At 37.7% G+C, this 20208-nt stretch overlaps 2 protein-coding genes and 1 pseudogene across 2 annotated transcripts; 2 read left to right on the top strand and 1 right to left on the bottom strand.

The window, feature by feature from the left end:
* The first annotated feature begins 1590 nt into the window (after positions 1 to 1590).
* On the top strand, positions 1591 to 7151 carry LOC105049302 (eukaryotic initiation factor 4A-15). The gene is made up of 5 exons (XM_010928910.4): positions 1591 to 1775; positions 4876 to 4945; positions 5087 to 5193; positions 5303 to 5733; positions 6365 to 7151. Exons 2-5 carry the CDS (start codon positions 4878 to 4880, stop codon positions 6998 to 7000), a joined length of 1242 nt encoding a protein of 413 aa, XP_010927212.2. The 5' UTR covers positions 1591 to 1775; positions 4876 to 4877; the 3' UTR covers positions 7001 to 7151.
* Positions 7152 to 9119: 1968 nt separating this feature from the next.
* Positions 9120 to 18227, top strand: LOC105049303 (eukaryotic initiation factor 4A-2). Its single transcript, XM_010928911.4, has 5 exons — positions 9120 to 9351; positions 15229 to 15298; positions 15453 to 15559; positions 15645 to 16075; positions 17349 to 18227. The coding sequence occupies exons 2-5, from the start codon at positions 15231 to 15233 to the stop codon at positions 17982 to 17984; spliced, it is 1242 nt and encodes a 413-aa protein (XP_010927213.1). The 5' UTR covers positions 9120 to 9351; positions 15229 to 15230; the 3' UTR covers positions 17985 to 18227.
* A 666-nt stretch (positions 18228 to 18893) lies between these two features.
* Positions 18894 to 19520, bottom strand: LOC105049358 (uncharacterized; annotated as a pseudogene).
* Positions 19521 to 20208: the final 688 nt, after the last annotated feature.

Raw genomic sequence — 20208 nt, forward strand, 5'->3', positions numbered from 1 at the left:
TATGAGAGAAATGGTGTCCATTTGAGAATCGAGAAATAAGAATGACACAGTTTCTCTTGGTGCATGCGTGTGCATGATGAGAGAAATGGTGTCCATAATTTCAAAAATAAGATAACCGTTTTCTCTTGTGCATGCGTGCATGTATGAGAGAGGAATGGTGTCATTTGAGGAATGGTGTCCATTTTGAGAAATTTGAGAAATAAGAATGACAAATTGTCTCTAGTGTCTTTTGGTGCAAATTCGTTGCGTCAGAGTTGGAGTCGAGGAGTCGGTCGCGTGGACTGCAAAGGAAGTTAAACCGAGGTGGGTTGCTCTGCAGATTCGACGTAAGTCAGTTCTGTCAAAGAATGGATGTCTGTCAACAAGAATATGTCGAACGAAAATTAGCAGATTTTGAGATAAAATGGAGCTTATGATAACGTATCTGGATCCATTTTATAGCGATCACAGACTGATACGACGTTCATAACGTTCGTAGTGGACCACCGTCAGGAAATTGTTGCGAGATAGTGGAGTAGACCGTGGCTCATGCAGCGCACGTGGAGTCTATGAGGGAGGGGGGCGTTGTCGGATTGAGCGGATGGAAGAATCGGCAGTATCGTACAGAAGTGGAGAGGATGTGGCATCATAGGTCTGCCAGGAATAGTGAGGCGGGATCGTCAAGAGTGAGAGGGTATGCATTTATCAAATCCCTGATTAAACTCAAAAAATAATGTATGAGAGAGAAATACTGTCCATTTCGAGAAATCTTAGAAATAAGAATGATAAAATCGATCTGATTCGATGGATATGCGCTCTATCCAAATTCGATTAAATTCAAAAAATAGGATTTGATCGGATTTTGAAAAAATTCAAAAATTATAGCACGGATATGGATAAAGTATGGTAATGCTGTTTTCTACTCAAATTCGAATTCGAATCCGATCCGAACCTATGGGTATGGATAATATCCGAATCCATATCCGAATATATATGTTTATAATTTTATTTTGTTGGTAATATGTATAAAATTATTTTGATTATTTATATATTTTATGTTGAATTGTAATTTTATTTCTATGTTTGATTTTTATAAATTAATTTATAAATTATTTTTATGTTGAATTGATAATTTTGTTTGATTGATAATATGGATAAAATTATTTTGATTGTTTATTTTTTTTTAGATATGAGATGAATATGGATTGGATATGGAGAAATGAGTTATCCGTGGATATCTTTAAATCTATTAGATATAAAAATTAAATTTTTTTATTTATTAAATAAAATTTAAATATAAAATATTAAATTCAAATTTAAGACTAATAGTATAATATCCTATCTAAATTTTATCCATTGCCATCCTGTCAAGAAATCATATGCCATATGTATTATGCTATCACTAATCACAACCGCTTTAAGAACTTTATGAAGTCCATATTTCAAGAATAGTTACGGATTTAACTGAAAAGTATATTTATTTTGATGAATTTTATAGCGGTTGTGGTTGGTGCCATGAACGACAACCTGGTACGTAAGCGTAGGGAATAATCTCTCGTTGGTCTCAGGCCCGGCGACTGGTGTTGATCCGGTAAACAGAGTGGGCCCAGCGCCGGTCCCGCCCCTTTCATTGCCCTTTGTTCTCTGATCTCTCGAAAAGCCGCCTTCCACCTCTCTGACTGCCGTTGAATCCGAGGCTTGATCTCGGGTTCAGCTGCCGATCGGAGCGCACTTCTCCCTCAATAGCAAGCGAATCGGATTCGGAGGTGGTCTCCGTCGCCTTCTCGATCGAGCAAGTAAGTGGAGTTGGTCGGAAGCTGCTACCATCCATTACTTTTCGTATTGGATCGATATCGATTCCGTTCAGTTGTCCTCCTCTCCCTCGAGTTGGAAGAAATATTGTTTCTTATATCTAATTTCGAAACTGCTGGATCTGGTCCGCCTTATTGGCTTCCGAGTATTAAACATCCTATTTTTGATGTGCTAGGGTTATTATTATTACTTTTTTTCCTTTGTGTATATCTGCATGAATCTTATGAAATCTATAGTCTTTTTCCCTGTCCCTTATATCTGAAACTGGTGGATCTAGTCGGATTGGTTGGTTTTGGACGTCTTAGGATATAATTTGTTTGTGTTGACTTCCGTTCTCTTTTGCGTTTTTCACGGCTTTTTCTCCTCCTCCTTTTCTTGGAAATGATTATAAAGTGTGTCATCAGCCATTTGCTTCGAGTTGGAATTGATTGGCCTGATCAACAGTTTGCGTAATATACTTTTCCAGCGTGCAGGGGATCTAGAACTTGCACATCCAGGACTTGGGATGGGAAATTATTGTGCAGTTGTTTTGATGTTATTATGTTGGGCATCAGATTATTTTTCCTTTTTTTCCATCAGAATGTTATTTTTTACTGAATACGTCCATTTTTTTTCTTTTATGATTTGGTTTTGTAATAAGCCTGGACTATAACTTCAGAGAGATGCAACGCAGACAGCTATGTATGTGTGGCATTTGGCCCTAAATACTTTCTAGTGCAAATTATTTTGCTGAGATGCAATACACACATATATGTGGCGTATGCATGTATGTATGACATTTGGCCCTAAATACTATCTGGTGCAAATTAATGCCGTACCTCTCAAAATGAATATACATGCATGCATGCACATATGTATGTTTATTATGTATCTCAAAATCGACACCATGGATCATTATCTATGTTGTATAAAATGCCTAGAGAAAAAAAAATCATTTATTTTAGAGATCTCTTGCCTATGTGTGTACCTTCTAGTACAAATTAATGTTGTATCTCTCAAAATCAAAATCAAGACTCTGGATCATGATTTATGGTGTATAAACTGCCTGGAGACAAAAAATCATTTATTTTAGAAATCTCTTGCCGATGCATCAAGCAAGCATATGCATGCATACTCTCTAGTACAAATTAATGTTGTATATCTCAAAATCAAAATTGACACTATTGATCATGATCTATGCTGTGGACAAAAAATCGTTTGTTTTAGAGACTCTTGCCTAGCGAGCATAATACTGCATGATTTTTTTTAAAAATAATTTCTGAGCATTTTATGCAGCATAGATCTTTTTCAATAATGTCAATTTTCATTTAAAAGTACCATTATGTATGTATGTATGTATATATGCATGTGTATATCTTTTTGTATAAATTAATGTTGCATCTCCAGTTAAAGGGCGTGTATGTATGCACGCATGCCTTCTCATACAAATGTATATATGTATACCTTCTCATATGAATTAATGCTGTATCTCTCTTTTAAAAGGTAGGTAGGTAGGTATTTATCTATGTAAACTCATCTCTTTATTCTTATCTGATTGGTCCTATGAAAACTTAGAGAGTAATAAGAAGAGAAGAAAGAAAAAAAACAAAAAAAAGTTTCTCAATCTCATTACTGAATAGTTGCTTGGAAAAATGTTGTGGCAACCTTTACATAGTTTAGGCACTACAATTATAGGTTAAGTGATTGTTATTGTTCATTTTTTCCCAGTTCTTGAATTAAACAAGCCGTAGTGCTGTTACATCTGCACGATGCTTATAGTAGAAGCTGTTTGTTTATGTTTTTCTACTATACTTACTGTCACTTGTACCTAATAAAGCTATAAATAATACTGATAGATATATTTTCTTCTGCGACTCTTGCTAAAATCTTAAGGATTTGTTTGCCAAAATAATAGAAAGGAAAGTAAATTTGTTCCAGAAAATGCAAGGAAAAAATGACCTTTCTTATGTTTTGGTTGAATCTAGAAAATTGATGACAAAATTGTAGAAAAAATGACTAGGATGTGGTTCAATTGTCCTGCTACACTTTCCTTTTTATTGACTTTTCTCAAAATCGCTCCTTCAGAGAAGAATGATTTTTTAGGGAGGAAGAAAAGGCCCTTAATTTTGTCAAATTTTATTTCCCTGAATTATCTTCCCTTTTCTCAAATGGGAGGGAAGAAAACTCTTCTCTGGGTTTAAGCTTTATTTTGCTCTCTCTGCAACAGCACAAACCCAAGTGCTTTGGTATAAATTCTTGAAATGCCTTCACCTATTCCGTTCGATCAATTTATGTTTTTTCAGTATTTTGTATCCATTTCTGTTAAGACCCATTTCCTAATTCTATTTTTATACTTAAACCAGTGCTCTATGCACCTTTTATCTTCATATGCTTTTAATGAAGCTTTATTATGTTAAAAACCTGGTTCCTTCCTGTTGTGAATAGTTTATGTGTGCAGTGTTTCTTAAATTGGTTGTACCATAATCATCTAGCATTGCCTCATATTCTGCCACAAGCTTTGCCAAATCCTTTTGTGATATCCATCAATAAGCTTGGTCTCTGCTGCTTGACCTTAATGCAAATTTGTGCATTTTTTTCTATGTTGGATCTTCATTGTACATGCAGATACAATTTTTATTGGTTCTCCTTGATGCTTTTGCAACTGTTGCAACTTCTATGCTACCTCCACTCTATCATTTCTTAGCTTTCATTCACTGTGTATTATTTCTTCTTTTTTGCTTCTTCCCTTTTGTCACCTTGAATTGTGAACAATTGCAACACTTACATCCATCCAAGAAAGAAGAGCCCCCATTTATCTCTCCTCCCTCGCAGATTACATGTTCAGGGCACTAATCTCTCTAAAATCTTAGTTTACATTTCTTGTACTGCATTATATTTTTCTGTTCTTTCTGATGTATGTTATGTTGATTTTTGCTAGTAACTTTTTTGTATATTTGTTATTTTATGATATAGCATATTGGAGATTCAAGCTTTGGTTAATCTTTTGATATGTTTAGTTTTTAATTAGATTTTTTTTGCCCCTTAGAGTTTGTTGTTAGTGGCCATCATTTCTCTACTCATTATCTTATCCACTCTTGTTTGCAGACATGGCTGGACAGGTACCAGAAGGATCTCAATTTGATGCACGCCAATATGATACCAAAATGAATGAGCTGTATTACTTCTTCCTTTTAATTTTTCCTCTCTTTATATCCTTTATTTTTATGTCATGCCCTAGCACCTGCTGTGTTTTAACTTTATTTGGCCATGTTTCTAAGTATGGTTGTTTGTTTGCAATGTATATGGTTGAGTGTAGGCTAACAGCAGATGGACAAGATTTCTTCACAACATATGATGAGGTCTACGATAGTTTTGATGCTATGGGACTCCAGGAAAATCTTCTCAGAGGGATTTATGCTTATGGTAGAACCATAGTATTGATTATTCCTATCAGTGATTTATCCAGTTTGATTCAATGATGTGTTTAGTTTGAGGACGAATACCTATCATTTAATGTAATGTGTTTTCTTAGGTTTTGAAAAGCCCTCTGCGATTCAACAAAGAGGAATTGTTCCCTTCTGCAAGGGACTTGATGTAATTCAGCAAGCGCAATCGGGAACAGGAAAAACTGCAACTTTCTGTTCTGGAATTTTGCAGCAGCTTGATTATGGGTTGGTTGAATGCCAGGCTTTAGTTTTTGCCCCAACTCGAGAACTAGCACAGCAAATTGAGAAGGTCATGCGAGCACTTGGTGACTACCTGGGTGTGAAAGTTCATGCTTGTTTTGGAGGAACCAGTGTTCGTGAGGATCAACGGATTCTTTCAAGTGGGGTTCATGTTGTTGTTGGTACCCCAGGTCGTGTGTTCGACATGTTACAAAGGCAATCACTCCGTCCTGACTACATTAGGATGTTTGTACTGGATGAGGCAGATGAAATGCTTTCACGTGGTTTCAAGGACCAGGTTTCCTTTTCGCCCTTTCCTTGATGTTTGCTAAGTCTGTGCTTTTCTTTATGATTTCTTTAATTTTGGGGCTAATGAGTGCAATCTTAATCTTTTTCCTTCAGCGAACTCTTTGATATGTATTGTGCTATAATTTGCGTCTTTATGCTTACACCATAAAATATTGTAGCTTCAGGCATTAAAAGCAAAGAATATTTGTTGCATTTGACTTCATCTACTGCAAACCCATAGGTGTATTAGTAATGTCATTTGAGTAGAGTTCTGATTTGTGTTCAGAAGCATATTCTGTCGTAAGCAGAAGGCATGAATTTACCCCTTCCATGCAAATTCCTATTTAAAGTTTTGGTGTTCTTGGAATGAAGATATATGAAGTTCCTTGACATATTTATTCTTAGCATGGTATATATGTGTTGTTACCGAAAGATGCTTGACATGTGCTAAGATGCTATGAGCATGTTCAATTTTAATACTCTCTAACTCTGCTGTTTATTGTGTATTCACAGATTGATAAGTGTATGTTTGTGAAGGAAGTTGGCATTCCCCCCTCCTCCTCCTTCATAGCTTACCTCTGTTCATTTAATGTAGATCATGATGTTATGAAGTTATTCTTACAAGCAATTTATCATTGCAGATCTACGACATCTTCCAACTTCTTCCCTCTAAAGTCCAGGTTGGGGTCTTCTCTGCTACAATGCCTCCTGAGGCCCTTGAGATAACTCGCAAGTTCATGAACAATCCTGTGAGGATCCTTGTGAAGCGAGATGAGCTCACCCTTGAGGGTATTAAACAGTTTTATGTCAACATTGAGAGAGAAGAGTGGAAGCTCGAGACTCTCTGTGATCTTTATGAGACTCTGGCCATCACTCAGAGTGTCATCTTTGTGAACACCAGGCGCAAGGTTGACTGGCTCACTGACAAGATGAGGAGCCGGGATCACACAGTTTCGGCCACGCATGGAGACATGGATCAGAACACTAGGGACATTATAATGCGTGAATTCCGATCTGGTTCCTCCCGTGTTCTCATCACCACTGATCTACTTGCTCGTGGTATTGATGTTCAGCAAGTCTCGCTGGTCATAAATTATGATCTGCCAACCCAACCAGAGAACTATCTTCACCGAATTGGACGAAGTGGACGTTTCGGAAGGAAGGGTGTGGCGATCAACTTTGTCACTCGTGATGATGAAAGGATGTTGTTCGATATTCAGAGGTTTTACAACGTGGTGATTGAGGAGCTCCCATCTAATGTTGCTGACCTCCTATGATGAGTTTGTGTTAATATAGTATTTAATTTATATTTGTAGGGTTTTATGTTTTTCTAGTGCTATTCTTATCAAACTTAATCCGACCGTCCAGTGGTATGTGTTGGGACCATTTGGTGTGACAGCGATGTGAAGCAAACTTATTTTTAGCTCATCTTTGCAAGTTTTTCTTGTTGTTTGATTTTGTTGCCAGTTTTGTGGTTGCACTGAAAGGGAGGAATGTAATTTTTCTGCTTTTTTTTAAAAAAAAGCTTGGTTTCATTATTTCTTTATTTATTACACAAACTAGGTCCAATGCTCGTTAGATCATTTGGTGAATCTTTAAATTGTATATTAAGATGCGGTCGCATTAGCATGACATCAAAAGCATCACTTTCACATTTTGATGTGTGGGTGATCCGAGGGGCCTGTTTTACCATCAAATTGTTCTATGGGTTTTGGACCCAGTTCTTTACCTGGGTGATGATTAGTTGTAAGACACTGTAAGCTACAGAGCTACTGCAGGTGTATGTTTTTCTGTGCTCACAAAAGCTTGGTCGGTAAATGCATTGGTAAAGTGCATCGTATCCATTTTAGCAGGAAAAAAAAAAGTACAATATGTCCATGTTATCTTGTGTATGGGCAGAAAATGTAACTAAACTTCTTTTATTTCAAACAATTTCAAACAAGAGACGAAGGATTAAGCAGGTAATTTATATTTACTTGAACTATGGATATTGTTAAATAGGCGATATATGGCTGTGGTGGCTGACTCTTCCATCAGCTCTGTATTGCTCTGATACTCCTCTCCCGAGGAAGATTATAAAGCTAGATATGTAATTGTTTTTTGGGAAGGCCCTCGATGGTTTGCCTCATAAAATATCTTGGTTTTCCTATGTGTGATGGGAAACTTTGAAGGAGAGATTGGATTCCTCTTTTTCTGAATGGTCTGAGAGGCGATTATTGGATGGAAAGGTGAGTGTTTTTTATCTTTCTTGCATTTGTATATGCATCCTGAGAACTGCTACTTTTGAACCGTAAATATGACAGCTAGTAAGCCATTCTGAGTTGGAAATAGAGAAATTTCACCATGCTTGAATTCAACAATCTCAATGCTTTTACTTACCCTGGCTTTAATCTTGAGGTTTTGCAGCATTTGAAATGGTTTTATTAAAATCACTTGCTGAGTTTGTTTGTATTAAAGAATCAAACATAACAGGACTTTGGCCACTGCAGCAATACTTGCTGGAGGTACGTGCAAGTAAACAAACACCTTCTCAAATTTGGTTAGGCAAAATAGGGAAAGGAGAATTACACTCGGAGGTGACACCTGCTATCATTTGGTATACTTGTCGACATCATTTTATTAAGGTCAGAAAATATAATTAATTGAGAAAAGGATAAATGCACCAGACACACATGCCATAGATGTGACTAGTTATATAACCTAGTGGCAACAGTTTAACAGCTGATATGGAAACATTACACCATTAAAGCTGCTGATTTGGCATTATGTGAGTAAAGTGGGTCTCATGAAATTAGAGTGCTATGGTGACACAAGCGCCACAAATCAAACGCAGCTTCATGGTACGAGCAATGCAGGTATCATGGCAGAGCCATTAGTGAGAGGAGGGCAACACATCTGCCAGCCAAATAACTTTCTTGTGCAAATATTACCCCAAGGGCTATACCCTACACCACATGCATAATGTGGTTGTGCACCACACCAATCAACTCATTTCCTTCCAATGAGCTAATCATCTCAATGAGCATATAATGAATGAAGCCCAACGAGAAGGGTAAGATGGTTGGTATGGTGCATCGCACGTGCTGTATGGTATAATATCTCATAAAAAATTTATATCCTAGACGGCATGTGTCGTATCCATCTTCAAGTATAGTCACCCGTTCCTTTAATTCTATTCATCTATCTTCAAGTATGGTCACCCGTTCCCTTAATTCTATTCATCCAGTACTCTTCTTGATACACCGCTATAAGAATTAGAAGCTATGATTAGTGGCATGTGTATGCAGTGCAGGATATAATTCCTTTCTCATGAGGAAGGAGAAAAAGCGGGAACAATTATGTCCAACTGGACCAGGCCGGTCCGGTCGAGATTCCAAGTAGGACAACTGGGCCGGCCCAATCCCACAGTGAGTGGGAGCGGGAAACCCTAGCCGCGTCGCACTCGCCTAACGCCGCTCTCCCAGCTCCCCCTTTAAAAGATTCCCTTCAAGAGCAGTTACAACTCCTCCCGCCGCCGTTGAATCCGAGGCTTGATCTCGGGTTCAGCAGTTGATCGGCCCTCTCGATTCGATTTCTCTCTCTCCAGTAATCACCACCAGCAGCCGACCCTTCTCTTTATCGCAAGCAGGTGAAGTATAGATCGTCTTATGAATCTTTAGATGTCTGTATCCTCTTTTGTGTTCTTTTTACGCAAATGGAATCTTGTTGCTGCCTTTTCTACCGTCATAAATTTCTGAATCTGATGTATGTTGTGGGATTTGGATGTCTTATTGTGTTTTCTTTTTGTTTTTTTTTTTTTTTTTTGGTTCTGTCGTTTGGATACTTATAGTTGTGTTTGGAAATTTAGGGTCGATTACTGTTTTTGTTCTTATTTTTTCTTCGATCTATTTGGAATTGAGTGGATCTGGTCAGTTTTGTTTGTTTATAGATCTAGGGTTTCATCAATTTAGAAAAAGGGGTTCTTTTTTGGAGCGTCGCTTTAACTGTTCTTTTCTTGGGGAAGTTGGATCTAGCTGGGTATGCTGGATTCATGGTTGCTAGATTAGATTTTTTTTTTTTTTTTGGGGTAAATAATGTGCTCCAGGAAGGCTTTTTTTTAAAAAAAGGGAAATACTATTAATGTGTCCCTTCTTTATTGGGATAAAACGGTATCGTTTCATATTTCAGTAAAAATCTTTCCGCCATGTTAGAGATTTGCAACTTCTGCTTGTTTTTGGTAGCTAGGTTAGATTTGTTTTATCCTTGTGTCCAAATCCATTGTTACACCTGCTTTTCATTTTTGATTTCTCAGGCATTTTATGAGACTCTTTAGGTCTTGTTCTTGAGATTTTTCTCCATATGTGAATAATTGATTTAGATAGTTTTACGTTTACTCTTGCAGAGTTTTATTTTTCACTCTTGCAGCTACTCAGGGGGAAAAAAACAAAAAGAGTAGTTAACATGTTTTCCTAAGTTCCAACTTGTTGGCATATTACATTCTTCATGAAATTTGCAATACAAAAGATCTATAAATCATTGGTTATCTGAGGATTCTAGGAGTATGTTATTATTCATATAGGTGAGATAACTAGAGAGGTTCATTGCTTCTCTGTGTTTGGACATTTACTTTTTAATCAAATATTTTGATATTAATTGATAAAAAATATATTCCACAATGCTTGAGCCCTGGAACCCCTGATTTCTTGTTTTGACTCTTTGAATTCAAATGTTTGTATCTATGGAATATTACATATGCCTGAGTTTGTTTTCAAAGGGTTAACGGCAGTAAGGTACAGTCATGGATTCAGTAATCATATTTTGCCATGTGTTAGAGGTTGTACTTGACAAATCAGGATTTGTCTACTCATCTGTGCAAGATATTTGTTATAAATAAAATAGAAATATATTTGTTTAAAGTAACAATTGTTTACGTAAAAAGATGAATTTGATTTTTTTGTCACTTTCCTCTTCATGGCTATTATTTTGTGTATCTTGGCATGCACAGAAAGCTCAATGTATACAATCTTTACATTTTCTTTTGGTTTTTCCCTGAGAGAGCAAATGAAAACTATTAGCCCCACACAGGGTTTGTGAATAAGTGATTGGTTGATAATGAGCACATAATACCAATCTTTCTGATAAACAGGGAACTCATAAGTCATTAGATACTTTTTTGAATGTCAACTTAGTATCATAAGTAAATTGATCCCCGTTGTTCAATCATTTGACTGTGAATTTTCAAAAAGTAATTAGACAAACTGCAATGCAAGTACATGCTGATTCGGTTTTCCTGCATGGACTCAAGAGTGAGGTAAGACCGATCTATTGCTAGCCCTAACCAATAATGTCTTCTAGCAAACATAAGTATATTTTACTGCATCTATTATGTTCCTTTAATCAACAAAGAGCAGTTTCTGAACTGATTAATATAAGCTGGTGCTCCATCCACCCTTCTGCCTCTCTAAGGGGTAAAAAACTGAGGCAGCTTGGTTTTTTTTCAGTCAATCAATTTTTCAGATGCAGCTTTTTTTTAAAAAAAAAAGATAAATAAAAGAAACTCCATCACCCGTTTTTCTTCTTATGAGATGGGAGAGGAATCCGTTTGTTTTTGGGATAGTTGTTGAGCTTATGGTTGGTTTTTGTATGGTTATTTTGGTGGTGTAGTTATATGAGAATTGCTTCTTGTCCTTTTAAATCTACATTTGCTTTATCCTTTTTCTTCTAAATTGGCAGTACCAACAATATATGGGATTTCAAATCAGCTAAGTTGATCCAAACTCATTTCATGGTTTTTGATCTTGAATTACTTATTTCCATGTAACAATTTGTTTTGCTAAGATGATTTTACTGATCACTACATAATTCAAAAGTAGATTGTTTCAAATAGTTTCTTCCATTTTCATTTCTTAATTATATATGTATGAACTTTGATTGAATGTCATCTTTTCGAAACTTGGACTTTCCATATAAGAAATCGGTGATCAACCTTGTTACTTAGAGTCCAAATTTTTGGTAAATGATGCCATCAAATAATTTTTTTTTTTTTTTAAAATTTCTCTCCATTCTTGTTCACATTATGAGATTCAAATTTTTCATGATATGGAGAATTAAGTCTTCTAAAAGCACATAATCAACTAGGAGAGGGATTAGGTATTTGATAATTTTTAGTCATCTCTTTCAAAGACATCCTTTATCAAGCAGTTTTTCCCCTAATGTGCATAGCTATGTTCTTAAAGGATTGATGTACTGGGTGCTGGTATTGTACTGGTGTAGCTCTTTTATGGTAGGTACAATGTTGTGCTAGTGCTTGGCATGCATTGGCACCATTTTGTGCTAAACACCTGCATACAACTTATAGCATGCTAATCCCTTTTGCCAGTAAGGCATTGGCATGGTACTATCATGCGGTATTGGCTCTGCTGGCTTGCATTTAGTTCATTTTGTTCTCTGTTAATTGTTCATGGATCACTCATATGTTGTACCATAGAGGCAGTGACAGTCCTAAGAGAAGCATTGATGCTTGAAAGTGAATATGCAAACCTGAACAAAATTAACATGAAATAAATCCTTATTAAGAAGATAAATGTTGCCGGGAATAATTTGTGATCCAATAATAATTATGATATTGTTCAGGAACTTAAAAAGTTATTCTTAAAGGCAACATTATATCAAGCAAAGGAGGATCATTATTTTATGGAAGTGTAAGAAAGCAGTCTGTGATTTATAACACAACCTTACCATTTGTTATATAGATATCTAATAATGAAGACTTGCATGCTAATCCATTTAGTTAATTGGTGTCCTTTTTTTTTCCTGTTTCTTTCTTATAATTAGAACAAAAGATTTTCTTGTAATATTCACGATCCTATATCACTGTTTTCTACTGATTATTTTTTGAGCAACAGAACCTTGAATACTAATGAACCCACTCCCTGGTGCTTTTCGAAAAGGGTGATGTGCCTTCTCTAGAAGGCAGGAGGGGCTAAGGCAACTCATGAGATCTGGTGAGTGGGGATGCCAAAAAATGGGAGGGGGTGATATGAGGCAACTTATGGAATCCTGATTTGATTTACAGATCAAATTGGACTGCAGGGAAGGCAGCACATGAACTATGGAAGCAGCATTGAGCTCCTAAGCCCATGATTGGATGAGCTAAGGCGCTTGTTGATGATGTTTGTCTGCCCTAGATTGGGTTTATCTTTATGTCACTGCCTCAAAATCCTACTACCAACAAAAGTACCAAGACGAACTTCCTAGCTGCCACTCACTATTAACCAAAAATTAGTCATTTTTTGCATGCCAACAACTGAATGTCTTCATTGAGAAGATTCATGGGGTGCTTATGAAATGTTGCTTCTTAAGAAGGATTTAGGTGTTGCAATTCAGGGGCATGCTGGCCTCTGATTGTATGTATGGTGTCATGCTGTGCTATGTCAAGTCATTAGGGCTGAAATTGGATTGGATATGGATCGGATGCCACAATATTCATATCCATATTTGTTTTGTCTGACGAATATAAATACGGATATTATTCGGATGTAAAAATTTGTATTCATATTTGTTTTAAATGGATACAGATACAATTCGGATACTGAAAATATGGATATAATTACATATATTACTTAGATAATTAAACTTTATGACAACAGAATCAAAGATATTATTAAATAGATGATAAATCAAGTTAATAACATGTTTATATAGTTGTATATTTTTCTTAAAAATTAATAAGTACTATATAAAATTATATAGAATTACATATAGATTCGAATATTTAGATACGGATCAGATAGTTGTCTATCCATATGCATATCGATTTTTCTTTGACGGATATGAATACGGATATGGATATTAGTCGGATCATCAAATTTCTATCCATATCCGGATTGATTCGGATATGAAAACGGATCTGGATGGATAATATCTATACTATTTTCACCCCTACAAGTCATTGCTAATTCTTGTCATGCTTGATGTATTGGCATGACTGTATGTCAAGTGGTAGCATGCAGCCGGTACTATGCTGCATGTTGGTAAGGCATTAGCATGATGTATATCATGCTTGTTGTACCATGTTGACCAGCACTTCATGGTTTTAGCCATAATATTATGCTCAGTCTTTTGGAGCCTTTTTTAACTTATTTGGGTTTTCTCCAAAAAGCCAGCCCAATTTTAACATGGCAAGAGTTTGCTGTTGTTGAATTGCTTAGGTTTTTCCCTAGATCTCCTATCTAATAACTATAAGAAAGGAGTCTTAGATCTAGTGAAATGTTTAAAACAGAATGACAGTACTTCATAAATTATACTTTGACTTGCTATTTTTGTATGTTCCCATTTTAACTTGTTATGTTTTTTATGCCTTTGTGGATTGCAATGTTAAATTGATTGCCCAATTGTTGTTCATTTGGTTGGGTAATTTCAAGGATCTTATGGCTTGCTTGCAGTTGGACTATTTTTTTTCCCAAGATTCAAGAGTTTTTTGTTTCCTATGATATTGTTCATTATTCTTTTGCAAGCATTATGCTTTTCTTGTGTTCTCTTAAATGGCATATCTTGTTTCAACCCCTTATTCTGTATTCGTTTTGCCATAGAGCTGCTACCCTTCTCACTTTTGAAAACTAATTTGGTTTCAGGTAAAATTCATTATCGAGAACCATAAGTTAACAATTTTTTCAAAAAATTGAAAAACATGGTATCATTGTGGTGCTCATGATATGATACGCTTTAAACTATCTGAGACGTGGACTCAAATGAACAACACACAAGTATAGTCGTCTGAAAAAATATATGAACTGAAATGGATCATGTGTATTGTAATGTATTGACTTCATCTTCATGCTATATTTGTTTGATGTTATGACATCCTGCTATACTTTAGGCCAACAATTCCAATTTATACGTTCAATGTTTGGGCCACTCAGATTGTTTAGCTTGTTGCTATTAATGATTGATTAAGTTAGCACAAGCAAATTTGGAACAAGGTGTCAGTTTATCAAGTGAGTAAATTCTTTGGCAGTTGCACCAAATGCTGGGACTGAATCCTACACTCACCAGGATTTATGGGGATAGTGGTCTTTGTGGGAGGGCTACCCCCTGCTTTGTAGCCCAGTGCCTGCGGTCCCTTTTCTATCAAGTTACCCTGGTATTCATCTGATCGGTTATAGTTGGCCATGCCCTGTTACCAGTTGTTTTCCTCAACCGAATGTTTTCCAGGCAAATTGTATGTGTTGACATTAGTTGCTTTATAACGTTGCTTGACACTTCTTTCTTTGTACTTGTTGATCCTGTTCTGTTTATACTGTTGAATACTAACAATATATTGTGCTTCTGTTTGATCACCATAGTAATAATCTGGCATCATGGAGACCTAATGCTTCTGCTCCAGGCTTTTCTTTAAGCAAATTTGGGATTGCTGTTTATGAGAATCATAATTAGTTTTTTTTTTTTTTTTTTAATCTGCTCTTGAAATTGTCTTTGCTTCATTGTCAAAACGAAATGGTTATTAGTTTTTACCTCTTGTTTGCAGACATGGCAGGAGCAGCACCAGAAGGATCTCAATTTGATGCTCGTCAATATGATGCCAAGATGACTGAGCTGTATTGCCTCTTTCTTACAATCCTTGTATTTTGTTTTACTATAGGGTTCTTTTGCCCTTTCCCATGACTACTTGTGTATTCGAATCATAATTACTTCTCACAATGTTTTCTTATTGTAGTCACATTTGGGTTTGTTGTGTGTCCGTGAGTGTAGGCTGTCAACAGATGGTCAGGACTTCTTTACATCATACGATGAGGTTTATGATAGTTTTGATGCTATGGGGCTCCAAGAAAATCTTCTGAGGGGCATTTATGCTTATGGTAGAGACATATATAATTAACATCTCATACTTTGGATTTAATAACACACTTGGTTTTAGGACTGATAAGTGTTGTGTATCTGTAGGTTTTGAAAAGCCCTCTGCAATTCAGCAGAGAGGAATCGTTCCCTTCTGCAAGGGACTTGATGTAATACAGCAAGCGCAATCAGGAACAGGAAAAACTGCAACTTTCTGTTCTGGAATTTTGCAGCAGCTTGATTATGGGTTGGTTGAATGCCAGGCTTTAGTTCTTGCCCCAACTCGAGAACTAGCACAGCAAATTGAGAAGGTCATGCGAGCACTTGGTGACTACCTGGGTGTGAAAGTTCATGCTTGTGTTGGAGGAACCAGTGTTCGTGAGGATCAACGGATTCTTTCAAGTGGGGTTCATGTTGTTGTTGGTACCCCAGGTCGTGTGTTCGACATGTTACGAAGACAATCACTCCGTCCTGACTACATTAGGATGTTTGTGCTGGATGAGGCAGATGAAATGCTTTCACGTGGTTTCAAGGACCAGGTGCCCTCTTTGTGTATTCCTTTTCAACCATTCTTGTGTTTCCCTGAACGTTTCTTGCTTTTATTTAACTGAGACAACGAATGATGCATGAGGAAAATTCCAAGGTTGCTAATTCTTAATTGGAATATGGTCCTTTTTTCTTGTCCTATATATATATATATATGTCGTTATATCTTTTTGATTTATGTAGTATGTTACTATTGGAGTACACAATTTTGTGCTCAGTTATAGTTAGCATCTCTTGAGTTGTTGTGGTGCTCTAGAGTATTTTCACTTCTTTACTGGCATTATGTTTTCATTGCCGATGATGTTGCAACTTTAAGATTGCAACAATCTTGTGAGTTGATGGGTGGAAAGTGCTTTCTCAACAGCTGACTCCCATAACTCTGAATGTTCAATTTGTTTATCAAATAATTTGCTTACATAAGTGAATCTAAGTCAAATGCATGCCTTTGTCCTAGGCACTGCAAAATTAAAAATATGGTTCTTCATGTGGACAATTAAGGATATATTGGATGAGTTCAAATAATAGGAGCTTGTGAATTCATCATTGCTCAGCATGCAGACTAGGTCTTCTTGTAGATCATTATGTTTGGAGTATGTCGGCTTCAATATTAGATTCATCTCAATCACATTCACACCTGTGGTAATTTCATGTATAGAAACATGAAGTTATGCATGGGTGGTGGAGATACTCAAAATTTGGGAAATTTAGATTTCTGGTCATGGTTTTGATAGTTGGGATGGTATGCTGGCCTCTGAGGTTTATGTTGAATGCTTGTATATTTTAATATTGTTCATCACTGGAAAGAGGTAATTAAAGAAATTTTTACATTTGAACAGTATTATCTTTCACTCAAATCAGTAGTTGCACAGAAAGTCCGAATTCTTTTCCATGCGATTCTTTTCTGACTTGTAAGATTTGTTGACCACATTTCTTAATGCCTACACCTTATGCTGCCTGTGGCTCAATAGGAAGTTGGTAGCCCACAGTACTTTAACCACGATATGATTTGCTTTAATACTATGTTGTTAATGCTCAGTCTACATGTGTTGCTTCCGCTGCTAGATTATCAGTGGCTTATGTAAAATTATGTCGCCTTCAACTTATGATGCCTGAGTGTGTGCTTTGGCAGCTGAATTCGTATTATATTTTTGTGATGTGATCAGTTGTTTACTTCACCTTTGATGTCCTTCAATCTGATGTCCTTAACTTGATGGTTACAAGGGGATTCTGCTTCTTTATGTTTTAACAGTTGACTTTTCACTGCAGATCTACGACATCTTTCAACTTCTTCCTTCCAAAATTCAGGTTGGAGTCTTCTCTGCCACAATGCCTCCTGAGGCCCTTGAGATAACTCGCAAGTTCATGAACAAACCTGTGAGGATCCTTGTGAAGCGAGATGAGCTTACCCTCGAGGGTATTAAACAGTTTTATGTCAACATCGAGAGAGAAGAGTGGAAGCTCGAGACTCTCTGTGATCTTTATGAGACTCTGGCCATCACTCAGAGTGTCATCTTTGTGAACACCAGGCGCAAGGTTGACTGGCTCACTGACAAGATGAGGAGCAGGGATCACACAGTCTCGGCCACGCATGGAGACATGGATCAGAACACTAGGGACATTATAATGCGTGAATTCCGATCTGGTTCCTCCCGTGTTCTTATCACCACTGATCTCCTTGCTCGTGGTATTGATGTTCAGCAAGTCTCGCTGGTCATAAATTATGATCTGCCAACCCAACCAGAGAACTATCTTCACCGAATTGGACGAAGTGGACGTTTCGGAAGGAAGGGTGTGGCGATCAACTTTGTCACTCGTGACGATGAAAGGATGTTGTTTGATATTCAGAGGTTTTACAACGTGGTGATCGAGGAGCTCCCATCTAATGTTGCTGACCTTATCTAAGCGAATCTTTAATCGTAGCATGGTAATTAATATTAATGCCTTCTAGATTTTTTTTTTTGCTCTCTCCAAAGATTATTCTTCTACAAGTTTTATTTTGAGTGGTAAGGACTGGAACCATTTGAATTGATGGCCCAGAGCAAATCATTGTCTATGCCATCTTTTTGATATTTTTGTAGCTGCTAGCTTGTTCTGTATGTGTTTTGGTATCCTTAAAGAGGAGACAGTATGGATAATTTATCTTTATGGGACTTGGTTTGATTGCTCTTTGATGCTTGCAGATCTGTCGGATACCCTGTTTTCTAAGCACAAAATTTTCCTTGTCTTGTATTAGATTTTGTATTTTAGGGGTATCGAAAATATTTAAAGAACTCTTTTAATCCTTAAATTGAAAACATTGAAAGAGAGGTAGCCTATGCCCGCGCATGTCTAGCACTTCACCTAGTGATAGTTCTCTGTGTTGACTAACATATGATATGTAGTTTGCATGATGGGTATAATCGATATTGTGCTGAAAGTCTATTTTGGGAGAAAGCAAGCAATGGGCTACATGAACGAGAGTTGGACAGCAGCGGTGCATGTGAAGATGTGTTGTGGAAGGCGTGATCTGTAAGGGTGTAAATGGGTCGGGTCTGTAAGGGTGTAAATGGGTCGGGTCGGATCGAATCATGAGTGGTCTCAATTCGATCGGTTTTTTGATCGGGTCTAAATATTGGATCTAAATTCAGCCCAATAAAAGATCGGATCGAGTTTGATTAGGTCCATGATTAAATTTTTGATCCAACAGATCATTTAGGTTGGGTCGGATTTATGTATAACCTTGCTTCAATCTATGAAATGCGGGTTCGGTTTGGATTCGGATCTGGATCGGTTCGGATTCATGTATAATTTTTTTTTTCATTTTCATACCTCTCAGATGGACTTTTTCTTGGTTGAAAATCGTTTCAAAAACTCGTAGGTGGTGATCATGGTGGTCGCTGACATTGACATCGGCGCCCACCTCGGCCCCAGCCCTCTGTAGCATGCCCCCTACCTCCCTTCCCTCAATAACTTCTTCATCGTCCCTCCTACAGTCATCCGACCATCATCTCTGCAGTCCATCATCTGCAACCTCATCTTGATCGTGTCCAGAGGCATTGTCACCGCCGCCATCGCTCCACCCACCACCACCATCGCCGCACTCACCTCCTGCATCACCACCACTGTCCCATTGTTCGGCCTCGACCCCCTATTGCCCCCGCCTTCCATGGCATGAAGGCGGCGGAGCCCGCCCTAGGTGAACTGCTAGAAGGTAGAGTAGGATGTCCACCAGATGGCATTGGAGGGGGTATAGGTGAGGATCGACATGTCAAAGCCTTGGTAGAGACCGCAGAGGCTGTCCGACCAGAGGATCTTCTTGAAGGCATCCACGCCACTGAGGTACCTTGTGACGGCGCCGGCGTCCTAGACCATTAGGCGCTGGCTGACGACGTTGATCGGGGTCTAGACCACCTGGGCGGCCACAGCCGATGCCGGCTTGGGGACCTTGAGCCAGAGCATGGCTGTGCCGTGCCGACACCAAAGAGAGGGGTTGATCAGGAGCGGGGAAGAAGCCTGGGGGCTGGGAGATAGAGAGAATAGATATTAGGGATGGAGAGGACATGGGCATCCTTTTGTTTTAAGAGAGTGTATGGTGGTATGAGAGATAGATTCCGGACTCAGGATGCGAGGATGGGTTCGAGTTTAGGTGAGTTCGGGTCTAGCATTAGATTCGGGTTGGGTCGGGTAAAATATCTCAAGATCCAAATTAACCCCAAAGTCCTTACGGGTCGGGTTGGATCAGGTCGGGTCCAAATTCAGTAAATCCAAACTTGATCCGAAATATTGAACGGGTCCAATTTTAGAACCCAATCCGGCCCCGTGGGTCCTTTAAAACGGATTAGATCGGGTCTAAGCAGGTTAGGTTGGATCGAGTCATGGGTTAACCTGACGTATTTGCAGCCTTAGTGATCTGATGGAGCTTGATGATCAGCTGTTGGAAAATAAAAGAATGTTCGTTTTAAGTGGGGAGTTGTTCTCCTCGACTGGGTTTGCATGGGGCTCGGTCGAAATTACCACGTCATTAAATTAAGCTTGACCTCGACTTTCGGGCCGACTTTCCAAGCTTGAGCCTGCTATTTATTGAGCTTGGGGCTTTCTATTTATGTGTTTGGTTTTTCTTTTTTTTTTTTAAGTCAATATCCAATGG

The sequence above is a fragment of the Elaeis guineensis genome, chromosome 7 (genome assembly GCF_000442705.2).
Source record: "Elaeis guineensis isolate ETL-2024a chromosome 7, EG11, whole genome shotgun sequence".
Classification (NCBI taxonomy): Eukaryota; Viridiplantae; Streptophyta; class Magnoliopsida; order Arecales; family Arecaceae; genus Elaeis; species Elaeis guineensis.

What these genes read in the sequence shown, in the direction of transcription:
- LOC105049302 (XM_010928910.4), top strand. Translation starts at nt 4,878, where the DNA reads ATGGCTGGACAGGTACCAGAAGGATCTCAATTTGATGCACGCCAATAT. An exon ending in CAGAGGGATTTATGCTTATG is followed by an intron (nt 5,194 to 5,302) that starts GTAGAACCATAG and finishes GTGTTTTCTTAG; the next exon opens with GTTTTGAAAAGCCCTCTGCG. An exon ending in CACGTGGTTTCAAGGACCAG is followed by an intron (nt 5,734 to 6,364) that starts GTTTCCTTTTCG and finishes TTATCATTGCAG; the next exon opens with ATCTACGACATCTTCCAACT.
- LOC105049303 (XM_010928911.4), top strand. Translation starts at nt 15,231, where the DNA reads ATGGCAGGAGCAGCACCAGAAGGATCTCAATTTGATGCTCGTCAATAT. An exon ending in GAGGGGCATTTATGCTTATG is followed by an intron (nt 15,560 to 15,644) that starts GTAGAGACATAT and finishes GTGTATCTGTAG; the next exon opens with GTTTTGAAAAGCCCTCTGCA. An exon ending in CACGTGGTTTCAAGGACCAG is followed by an intron (nt 16,076 to 17,348) that starts GTGCCCTCTTTG and finishes TTTTCACTGCAG; the next exon opens with ATCTACGACATCTTTCAACT.